Source organism: Phoenix dactylifera, chromosome 4 (assembly GCF_051530095.1).
Source record: "Phoenix dactylifera cultivar Ajwa chromosome 4, Ajwa_hap1_PhDact_Kaust_v1.1, whole genome shotgun sequence".
Classification (NCBI taxonomy): domain Eukaryota; kingdom Viridiplantae; phylum Streptophyta; class Magnoliopsida; order Arecales; family Arecaceae; genus Phoenix; species Phoenix dactylifera.
This window is the reverse complement of record NC_143193.1, coordinates 49,958,125-49,968,725: the sequence shown is the minus strand read 5'-3', so window position 1 is coordinate 49,968,725 and position 10,601 is coordinate 49,958,125. Positions and strand designations below refer to the sequence as shown.

The 10,601-nt window shown below is 36.3% G+C and overlaps 1 protein-coding gene across 1 annotated transcript; it reads right to left on the bottom strand.

Moving 5' to 3' along the window:
• Window positions 1–2,296: 2,296 nt before the first annotated feature.
• LOC103704850 (alcohol dehydrogenase 1) lies at window positions 2,297–6,130 on the bottom strand. Its single transcript, XM_008788324.6, has 10 exons — window positions 5,833–6,130; window positions 5,186–5,322; window positions 5,031–5,077; window positions 4,265–4,590; window positions 4,090–4,172; window positions 3,801–3,876; window positions 3,373–3,434; window positions 3,099–3,194; window positions 2,856–3,017; window positions 2,297–2,654 (listed from the first exon to the last, which is right to left on the bottom strand). Exons 1-10 carry the CDS (start codon window positions 5,867–5,869, stop codon window positions 2,538–2,540), a joined length of 1,143 nt encoding a protein of 380 aa, XP_008786546.4. The 5' UTR covers window positions 5,870–6,130; the 3' UTR covers window positions 2,297–2,537.
• Between the last annotated feature and the right edge of the window lie 4,471 nt (window positions 6,131–10,601).

Here is a 10,601-nt window from a genome sequence, read left to right as displayed (position 1 = left end):
AGTCTATCCATCATCGGGGTTTCCTAGGAAATGAAGTGCTCCAACTAGGGGTGGCAATCAAGTCGAGTCAAACTAAATACTAGTTAGGTCGGATACAAGTTAAATAAAAAATCTATCCATCCGAATATGAATTGTTTATTAAATGGATAATCTAGATCCAAGCTTGACTATTTTATTAAACAGGTAACCTAATTCGATCTACAGAAGATTAAATCGAGTTAAATGAGTCAAAAGGTTAAGCGTTGCAAGTCCTAAATCCAACCTTAGATGTTCCATAGGGCTTGGCTTAAGCTTGAAAATTTCTTCTATATTATGATCCAAGCACAAACAGCCCATAACTCAAATGAGCTCGTTTGTTGCTCTATATTGCCGTATGAGGTAAATCAAGCATGCATTTTAGTCACCACGAACTCACTTTAGTACTTAATTAAAGTCAAGCAAGCATAGTAGGATTTCATGTATCCGAAAAAACCAAAAAGCATAGTCGGATTTCTTGTTTTAAATTTGAATCTTGCTTGTTCTATCTCATTATGATCTCTTTTAAACAAAAATGAACATGTAAAGGAACTACTTTGGCATTGGATTTGGACCACCCTTTCTACAATTGTCTCCAATTATCAGAGATTTTGCTTACACTAGCAAACCTGGAGGGTACCAGAAGAATAGCTCAGCAACATATAACAGTCAAAAGAATCAACAAGTAATTTATATAATTTGACAACAATCATCATTTTGCTGAATGAAAATGCAAGAAGACATAACTTTTTGATTATTGATGTAGCCTGATCATCCAATCAACCATAGACTGACATATAGTACCGAATGAAATCTATTTTAGTCAGACTCGTATGCCTAGGCTAATTTAAATTACAATAACAGAAAGTTATCTCTCCATCTAACTTAGCTCTCCATTTAACTGCTCTAAAGTCTGAATGTGATGGGACAAAAAATTTTGGTCTACATAAAGAGACTCAAAGTAGGAGATACAAAACACATAATATATATATATACTCTCCGTTAGGGATCGAAATTAGATTGGATCAGATTAAATAAGGTTCGAATTAAAAATTCATCAATCTAAATCTACTATATTTATTAAACTAGTTAAAATTTTAATCCGAATTCGACATATTTATTAAATAGTTAATCTGACCCGATATATATATCCGACTCATATAACTTATTTATTAAACAGTTTAAATAAATTAGACGAATTTTAAATAGATTAAACTGATTTAAACTGATTAAGCAAGTTAAGCAGATCGGATTAGATAGTTAAAAAATAAATTAAATAGATTTTAAATAAATTAAATAGATCGGATCATAACCAACCCAAATCAAATAGGTTAACGAGTTAAAAGTTTATATTTAACGAGTTAAATAAATTTAGATAAGTTGACCTAAATCGTCCAATCTAAACCTATTTAGAATAAGTCATTCACAGCTCAGATAATAAATTACCACCCCTACTCTCTACCATCTCTTTCTAAATTTTATCTTTCTTCTCCGCTACTGTTCTCCAGAACCTTTTGTTCTCATTTAACTATAGGAAGCCCTTCTATTTCTCTTTCTAAATTTTATCTTTCTTCTCCAATACTGTTCTCCAAAACCTTTTGCTCTCATTTAACTATGTTTTCCAAAGCCTTTTGCTCTCATTTAACTATAGGAAGCCCTCCGGTCAGATCAGCTCCGACAACCTTCGAGGTTTTTTTTTTTTTTTTTTAACCTACGCGCAGATAACGGGTGCAGATTGAAACTTCTTTTTCTCGCACAGGTCCCACCAGCAACCTACCTTCTGGATCGGATTTTCAGCAGCAACAAATGTTTATTTATTTTAATCAATTGTATTAACTTAGGAATTTCATAATTCTTATTTAATAATTTCCACAGCAGTACTTAAGAAATCCATCGACTCAAAATTTCTCAGGCCTCATATAGAGCAAGGGCCGCTCCAAGCTGCAGCCCAGTAGGAAATAGAGCGTTCCACAAAGCCAGAAGTGGGCCGAAACGTCACCAATCATGCCTGTAAGCGTATTAGCTATCTCATTGATGGAGGCTAAGATTACACTTCTGGTCGAAACGAGCAAATACACCTTATGATGTTTCCGTACATGAATTCCACCTGTACTCACTTATCTTCGATACGTTCATGTGTGATGACCTTGGCTCAATAAATTACATACTACTTTCTGTAATCAGATTATTGGATGGAGATTTCTTCTTCTCTAAGCAATCCAAATCACTTCAAACGCCGCTATATTTCATATCAAAAGAGCCTAAAAGCTGAGGTAGAAAATGAGAAAAGAAAACATATCCGGCTTCTTTAATCTCCAGAAGAAGCTTACATCATGCAAGAAACAAAAGACAAGCCCATCACAGACAAAGGGTATGTCACAATTCACAAAAATCTTTTCAACTAGCAGAGAGGATAAGGACTGGGCTCATCTCACAGCCGAACTCAGTTGCCTTATTTTATTAGAACACAAAGTTTAAGATCGATGGGGCATATGACATGCTTTATAGCAATAAGCTTTTCTCTAATCCTCCATGCGGATGATGCACCGAAGACCTTCCCCCTTAAGCATGTACTCGAAGGCCTTGTTGATTTCAGAAAAAGGCACACTGTGGGTGATGAACTTCTCCACTTCTAGCTCCTGCACCATTAGTGCAACATGTATCAGGACAAATATACTTGGATCGAATCTAAGAACAAATTATGATGCTTTGTTAGCTAATCCTACAAACTCTTCTTATCTAATCAATCAGGAGTAAAGCTTTAGCCATCAGCACACAACAAGCAAGAGAAGAACCTGATCACTTTTATTAAGGAAGAGAAATTAGAATACGCTGTTTACCTTGTTCATATACTTCTCAACGACTGAAGGAAGGTCAGAGCGCGGTTTATAGTTCCCAAAGAAGGTTCCCTTAAGAGTCCTTTCATTGAGGAGGTTCATTGGGTGGGTTTTGAACTCGGCGTCCTTGTGAGGCACCCCAACCAGTACAGCAACACCCCAACCCTGAGGCAGATAAGATTTTCAGATTGCTATCTTATAATTAATAGTTTGAACTGCGAGTTTGTAAAGGGAGCAAGAAATTACATCATGAACACATTCAAATGCAGATATCATGGCTTTTATGTTGCCAGTGCATTCGACGCTTCGATCAACGCCACCATTAGTCATCTCAGCAATCACCTGAAAAGTATTCAATCTTTCTACTTAATACATCATGTACATTGTTTGAGACATCACAAGCAGTTGAACTGCTTCCAAATATTATAATTTAACTTCTACAATACATCAGGTGCCATGGAATGAAAGAAGTCCTATATCAGCACACAAGAAGTATTATCATGTCCAAAAACAAACCTACCTCTTGGACTGGTTTCTTATAATCCATTGGATTCAAAAACTCTGTGCAACCGAACTTTTTTGCTGGTACAACAAAAACAAAGAAAATGAGACTTAGTACCATGTTTTAAAACAAATATATCGAGTAGAAACTTAGTTGCTAGATGTGCCAAGAGCAGTTGCAGCAACAGAAGCATATTTTTTAAGAAACACTTGAAGTAAGAAAGCAAGAAGCAGGCACAGTTTTGAGATCCATAGAATTCTCTTTTACAAAGCAGGTATATTACCCTAGATAAATTTCCAGCTACCAAGCGTGGAACCACATAAAAAGAGCAGTCAGGAATAAATATACTTTGTTCTCACATCAGCAGAAGTTAAATTAGCATGCACTAGTTCAATTGATGCAGTAATATGGATTCATTGATGGAGAGGAATGGATAGTTGTTTCACCTTCCTCAAACCTGCTGGCGTTCAGGTCAACACCAATGATCCTCGACGCCCCAGAAACCCTAGCCCCTTCTGCAGCCTGATCATAAACAGATATGAATCAATCAACCAAAAACAACATCAACACAAGTCAAGAAGCAAGATGTAGAAGGCTAGGCCTCAGCAGAATCGGGTGCAGGTGCGGGTGCGGCGAAGCATCAGATTTCATATGAGCGGCATTAGAGTGCTTAGGATGCTGGTGCTGGTTTGCGTTGCTGGACTACTAAGAAAATTATACAAGAAAGATACTCACAGCAAGGCCTACAGCTCCCAAACCGAAAATAGCCACTGTCGATCCCTTCAGTGGTTTTGCAACATTAACAGTCGCACCGAACCCTATCGAAGAGCAATTCAAAAGATAGTAAGCACCTTCCACAATATCCGAACTTGTAAATCTAATGATGTCGACGACAGCCTTGGTGTCTCACCTGTCGAAATGCCGCAGCTAAGAACGCAAACCTTGTCGAGGGGAGCCATGGGGTTGATCTTGGCAAGACAGCCGACATGAATGACGGTGTACTCGCTGAAGGTGGAGGTTCCTACGAAATGGTAAATGGGCTTTCCATTGATACTGAACCTCGTTTTCCCATCATTGATCATCACTCCCCTGTCGGTGTTTATCCTGAGGAGATCACACATGTTGCTCTCCGCGGACTTACAATGAGCACACTCTTTGCATTCTCCAGTGAATACAGGGAGGACGTGGTCTCCTGGTGCAAGATCAGTCACACCCTCCCCAACACTCTCTACAATCCTAAGGGCACCAAAAGAAATAATGCTTTTAATAAAAAAAACACTCAGTACAAATCTTGACCATAAAGTTCAATAAAAACAAACATAGATAACAAAGCTTTCAGCAGACACAAAATTTTCTGTCAGATAGTGGATCTAAACATGGAATTACCAAAATTGTAAATTAACACGAGTGACATTGACAACACCATCAAGGCAAAGGTGTCGTGTATTTAAAGTCAACAGACAAGAGAAGTCCATTTTTTTTTGACCATGTATCTTTTTCAGACCAAGACAAGGGATGCCGCAAATGGTTTCAAGATGTTTAATTATCTAGGAAACATAACTGCCAAACACAATCAACATAGGAATCTCAAACTTCAAATTCTTAAGAAGTTTATAACAAGCAAAATCCAAAAGCAAAGATGGTAGTGGCATTTGATAAGGTTATGAAAGTCATACCCTCCAGCCTCATGGCCAAAGATCCGAGGAAACACAGGAGTCTGGCCCTGGAGAAATTAAACATTAACACCATTTTAATTATCCAAACAAGACAGAATAAACAAACATAAATCGGTTACAAGAAGGAGAAGGAAAAAATAAATCAAATAGAATACCTTGGCTTCCCAGAAGTAGACATCAGTGTGGCAGAGGGAAGTATAAAGGATCTTCACCCGAACCTCCATCGCCTGCGGCGGCGCGACCTCCACCTCCTCGATCACCAGAGGCTTCCCGGCCTCCCACGCGACCGCCGCTGCATGCAAAAGCAAACGAATATATGAACACTTAACATGGATCAGAAAACAAATGATCCTCTCCAACCAATAAAAGTTCAAAACCAACTTCTTTTCCTACTTTATTACATCAGGCTAGCCTAGTAGCCTTAAGATCTATTCGTCTACTAGAAATGGTGCGGATAACATAGAACAAACAAAGATCCGAATCAATAAATATTTCAATATATGATCTGTAACCAAGAACCAAGTAAGAAAAATTCACCACCACCACCCCCTCCTTTTTTTTCAAAAGAACATCTATGAGAACTAGTATTGATTAAAGAAGAAGAAGAAGAAGAAGAGAAGAAAAAAAGTTGTTAAAGTTTTTGATGAACAGAGGAATCAACCAAATCTAGAACAGAACCAAAAACAGAAAGATAAGCATAAAAAGAAAATCAAGCTGCCCCCATTCTATCTAATAGAATATGTTCCCAGAATGAACCCAAAGAAGAAAAAACATTGATGAGTTTAGGTTCAAAGCTACAGACCTTTGCATTTGATTACTTGACCAGCAGTGCCTGCCATCTCCACCACCTCTTAATCTGTCTCTCTCTCTCTCTCAAACTCTTCCTCAAGTGCCCCTTCAAAGATCAAACCTTTTTTTTCTTGACAAGAATCCAAAGATCGCTCCAAAGACGCTACCTTCCACAGCTTCGATTGGCGAGCACCAGGCGCTGAAACAGCTATATATAGGCAATAGATAGAGAGAGGCATTGAAGACTTGCTTTTTCCTTTTTCCTTTTTTTTCCATTCTATCAAAGTCCCCACGGTTTTGCCTCTGTCGCTGGAAAATCCCACACCACGGCGTCAGCACAAAACCGGTTTTCAGTTGCGGTGCTCCTTTTTGATTCTTTTATTAACTGGGACATGCAAATAAAACAAATGAGTTGTTGCATGTTCGTCCAATAATATGCTGACCTTTGATTTGGACCCATCATCGATGAGGGGAATTGGAGTCGAGGCGAGAGAGAGAGAGAGAGATAAGGCTGGAATCTAAAACCATTGTCTGGACCCGGAAACTGACCCTGGTATTCCTAGACGAGCCGGTTCAGCGCCACTTGGTTTAGATCCGCTTGCGCTGGCTGGCTGCACCTCGATCCTCGAGATTGAATTTAGGCTATGTTTGGGGAGCTTTTGCTAAACCCAAAAGTAATTTTAGATAAAAAAATAATATTTGATAAAATTTTCCAAAGCTGTTTCAACTTTTGTAGGAAACAGTTTTTTGGACCAAAATACCCCATTTAAATCACACTTTTTTTCCAAAACCCTCATCCTGCCTCTTCCTCTCTCACCATCCTCTCCCTCTCCCTCTCTATTTTCTTCTTTCTCTCAACGTCGCCGCCTCTGTTCCTTCTTCCTCTTCTTTTCTTTTCTTTTTTTTTTTTGGGAGCTCGTGGCTGCCCATGGTGGCAGCCACCATGCCGGCCACCACCCATGGCCGGCGACCCCTCTATATTTTAATGAAATAAAATAATAAATAAATAAAATAAATAAAAAAATAATAATGAGTGAGTAGCAAATAATCTGATCTAAATAAATAAATAAAATTAAATATTAGTAATTATTTAACTAATTTTATCACCTAGCTAGAAAATTTGTTAGAGAGATAAATGATCATTAGAAGGATGAAAAATTAATTTACACTAATAATTATAATATTTTTTATATTTATTATTGTATTATACTATAAATATAATATTATATTACATTATATCATAATACATTGATATGTTACATTAAATACTTTAATATTATATTAAATTATTATTCTATAATACATAATGTTATAGTATTATATTATAATAATATTATATTACATTACATTAATATAATACTATATCATATATTTATGTATTAATATATATTATATTTTATTATGCTCTGTTATATAATACTGGTAATATCCTTTATGGTCATTTTGTTATACAAAAGTACTTTCTCAGTTTATTTACCAAACACATGTTAAAGTGCCACAGCACTTTAGAAATGTAGTTACAAAACAGCAAACAGCTTTTTATAAACGCTCTACTTTAGACAGCTCTACTTCCAACAGCTCTACTTCCAAAAGCTCTACTACTAACAGCTCCCCCAAACAGGGCCTTAGTTGTTGAGGTTGGAGGGAATGAAGGTTGAGAAAGCGAGAGAGTTCAGGAGAAGAATGGGATAAAGTCTGAAAAAACAGAGTTGTATATCAAGAGATGGTATTAATCCGTTTACAATGCTCTGTTTAAATAGAACAAGAGCAACTCTACTAACTAATCAAACTGAAAAAACTAATTACAGTTTAACTAACTGAAAACTGTTACAACAGCTAATCAAACCGTTAATCTATAACTAATCTCCTTATCCATATTAACAGAAATAACAGAAATTTGTTTGTTCCAGATCAGTTACTGTTTGTGCCAAAGTTACTGTTTGTGCCAAAGTGCTTCAGCTTACTGTTTTGACACTCCCCCTCAAGATGGAGTGTGTATATTATGCACACTCATCTTGGATAGTAATGAATGAAACAAAGGACCACTAACTGCTTTAGTGAAAATGTCAGCCGGTTGATTATGAGAAGATATATGTAAAGTATATAGAATTCCTTCTTGAATTTTGTCTCTGACAAGATAGCAATCCAACTCTATGTGCTTTGTTCTTTCATGAAAAACTGGGTTGGCAGCAATATGTAAAGCGGCCTGATTATCACAAAATAAGATTGCTAGCCTATCATATTTTAATTTCAGATCTGCAAGCAAGTATAACAACCATTGAATTTTATAAGTAGCTGAGGGCATTGCTCTATATTCTACTTCAGCCGATAACCTTGATACTGTGTTTTGTTTCTTGGATTTCCAAGATACCAATGCATTCCCCAAAAATGCACAATACCCTGTTATTGACCTCCTTGTATCTGGACAACTTGCCCAATCTGAATCTGAGAATACTTTTAGATGAAGATCATTGAATGCTGGAAAGAAAATCCCTTGTGCTGGCGTGCCTGTAATATATCTAAGAGTTATGTGAGCTGCATCCCAAGTGAGGCTGCCTTGGTTGATCCAAAAACTGACTTAGGCCCTGTTTGGGGGAGCCGTTGGCAGTAGAGATATTAGAAGTAGAGCTATTGGAAGTAGATCTGTCTGAAGTAGAGCTGTTATAAAAAGCTGTTTGCTGTTTAGTAACTACATTCGTAAAGTGCCGTGGTAGTTTGTTTTGTGTTTGGTAAATAAACTGAGAAAGTACTTTTGTATGACAAAATTACCATAAAGGACATTGCATAGTATTATACAACAGAACATAATAAAATATAACATAAATTAATACATAAATATACGATATAGTATAATATTATTGTAATATAAAATAATATTATGTTAATATAGCATAATAGTAATATAATTATTAGAGTAAATTAATATTTGGTAATATAACATAATATTAAATTATTTAACATAACATATTAATGTATTATGATATAATGTAATATATATTATATTTATAGTATAATACAATAATAAAAGTATAAAATATTATAATTATTAGTATAAATTAATTTCTCATAATATTAAATTATTTAAAAGGGACAAACTATGTAATTATGTTATTTTAATATGAGCATTTTTGTCAAAAATACAGCTTTCCGAAAAAGCTGAAACAGCTTCCTCCCAAAAGCTCCAAATTGGAGCTTCCTCTCAAAAGCTGTTTTCAGCTTTCCGCAAAGCTGAAACAGCTTTTTGAAAAATTTACCAAACACAGTTTTTTATCTAAAAGTACTTTTGAAGGGCCAGAAAGTGCTTTCTGACCCTCCAAAAGCTCCCCCAAACAGGGCCTTAATACTTGAACAGCAAATGACAAGTTAGGTCTAGTGATAGTGAGATAAAGTAATCTCCCAACTAATCTCTAACAGTTCTCCAGAAAATCTGTCAAGCTTCATGTTTTGCTCCATTGGGGTTTTAGCTACTCTTGCACCAATGAAACCAACATCCTCAAGTATTTGTAATGCAAATTTCCTTTGGCAGACTGATATACCTTTTGTAGACCTGGCTACTTCTAAGCCCGAAAAAAATTTCAAAGCCCCTAAATCTTTAATTTTGAATTGATGATCAAGTGCAGACTTAAAAGCTATTGCAAGTGCCAATTTCGAGCTGCAGTTACTGCCAACAAAGTTCTAACTAAAGTAAGTTTAGCTACTGGAGAGAAGGTGTCAAAGTAATCGAACCCTTCCTTTTGAGTGTAACCTTTAGCAACTATACGAGCCTTCAATCTTTCTAGAGTACCATCTGATTTAGGTTTTTTCTTGTAAACCTATTTGCAGTCTATGAGATGTTTCCCGGGTGGTAAAGTGGTGAGAGTCCATGTGTTGTTCTCCTCCAAGGCTTGAATTTTCTTAGCCATAGCCTCACACCATTCAGGCTTCTTAGCAGCTTGTTCGAAAGAGGTAGGTTACTCAATATTGGAGAGACTAAGTGTAGCCAAGAAATTGATAAATATCATGAGGGTTACCTGTGCTGCCGGAAATGATTGGCTTGTAAGACGAGGTGGCTAGTTGACAATGATATTGTTGGAGGTAAGAAAGTTTCTTTCGGATCCTAGTTGACCTTCTAGGAGGAGGAATGGGTGAAACAAGGGGTTGTTCTGTATGGATAATGTTAGGATGGGAACTGTTCTGTATGATAGAATTAATAGGAGAAGAAGAATGTTTGATAGAGGGAGGAACTATCTCAAGAATGGGATTTGGAAAAACAAAATGGTCAGTGTCATCAAAATGAACAAATTTGAAAGGATATACAGTTTCATGAAAAACAACATTACGACTAACGAACACAGAATTAGTCTCAAGAGCAAAGACTTTATACCCTTTAATGGCATAAGGGTAGCCGATAAAGATGCACTTGTGGGCTCTTGAATGAAATTTAGATCTGGCTCGGTTTAATAAAGAGGCAAAGCACAAACAACCGAAAGTTCTAATATGGTTATAATCTGGTTATTGTGAGAATAGAAGCTCAAAAGGTGTTTTGCCTTTGAGTAAAGGGCTTGGAAGTCTATTTATGAGATAGGTAGCTGTAAGGATGCATTCTCCCCAAAATTTGAGAGGTAAACTTGCTTGAAATCGAAGGGCTCTAGCAATATTTAGTTGGTGTTGATGTTTTCTTTCTACAACTCCATTTTGTTGTGGAGTTTCAACATATGTCCTTTGATGGATTACTCCCTTTGAAAGAAAAAAAAATTTAAGGTTAAATTCTGAACCATCATCAGACCTAACACTCTTGATTTT

What these genes read in the sequence shown, in the direction of transcription:
- LOC103704850 (XM_008788324.6), bottom strand. Translation starts at nt 5,869, where the DNA reads ATGGCAGGCACTGCTGGTCAAGTAATCAAATGCAAAG. An exon ending in TCTACTTCTGGGAAGCCAAG is followed by an intron (nt 5,078 to 5,185) that starts GTATTCTATTTG and finishes TAATTTCTCCAG; the next exon opens with GGCCAGACTCCTGTGTTTCC. An exon ending in TTGAGAAGTATATGAACAAG is followed by an intron (nt 2,655 to 2,855) that starts GTAAACAGCGTA and finishes CTAATGGTGCAG; the next exon opens with GAGCTAGAAGTGGAGAAGTT.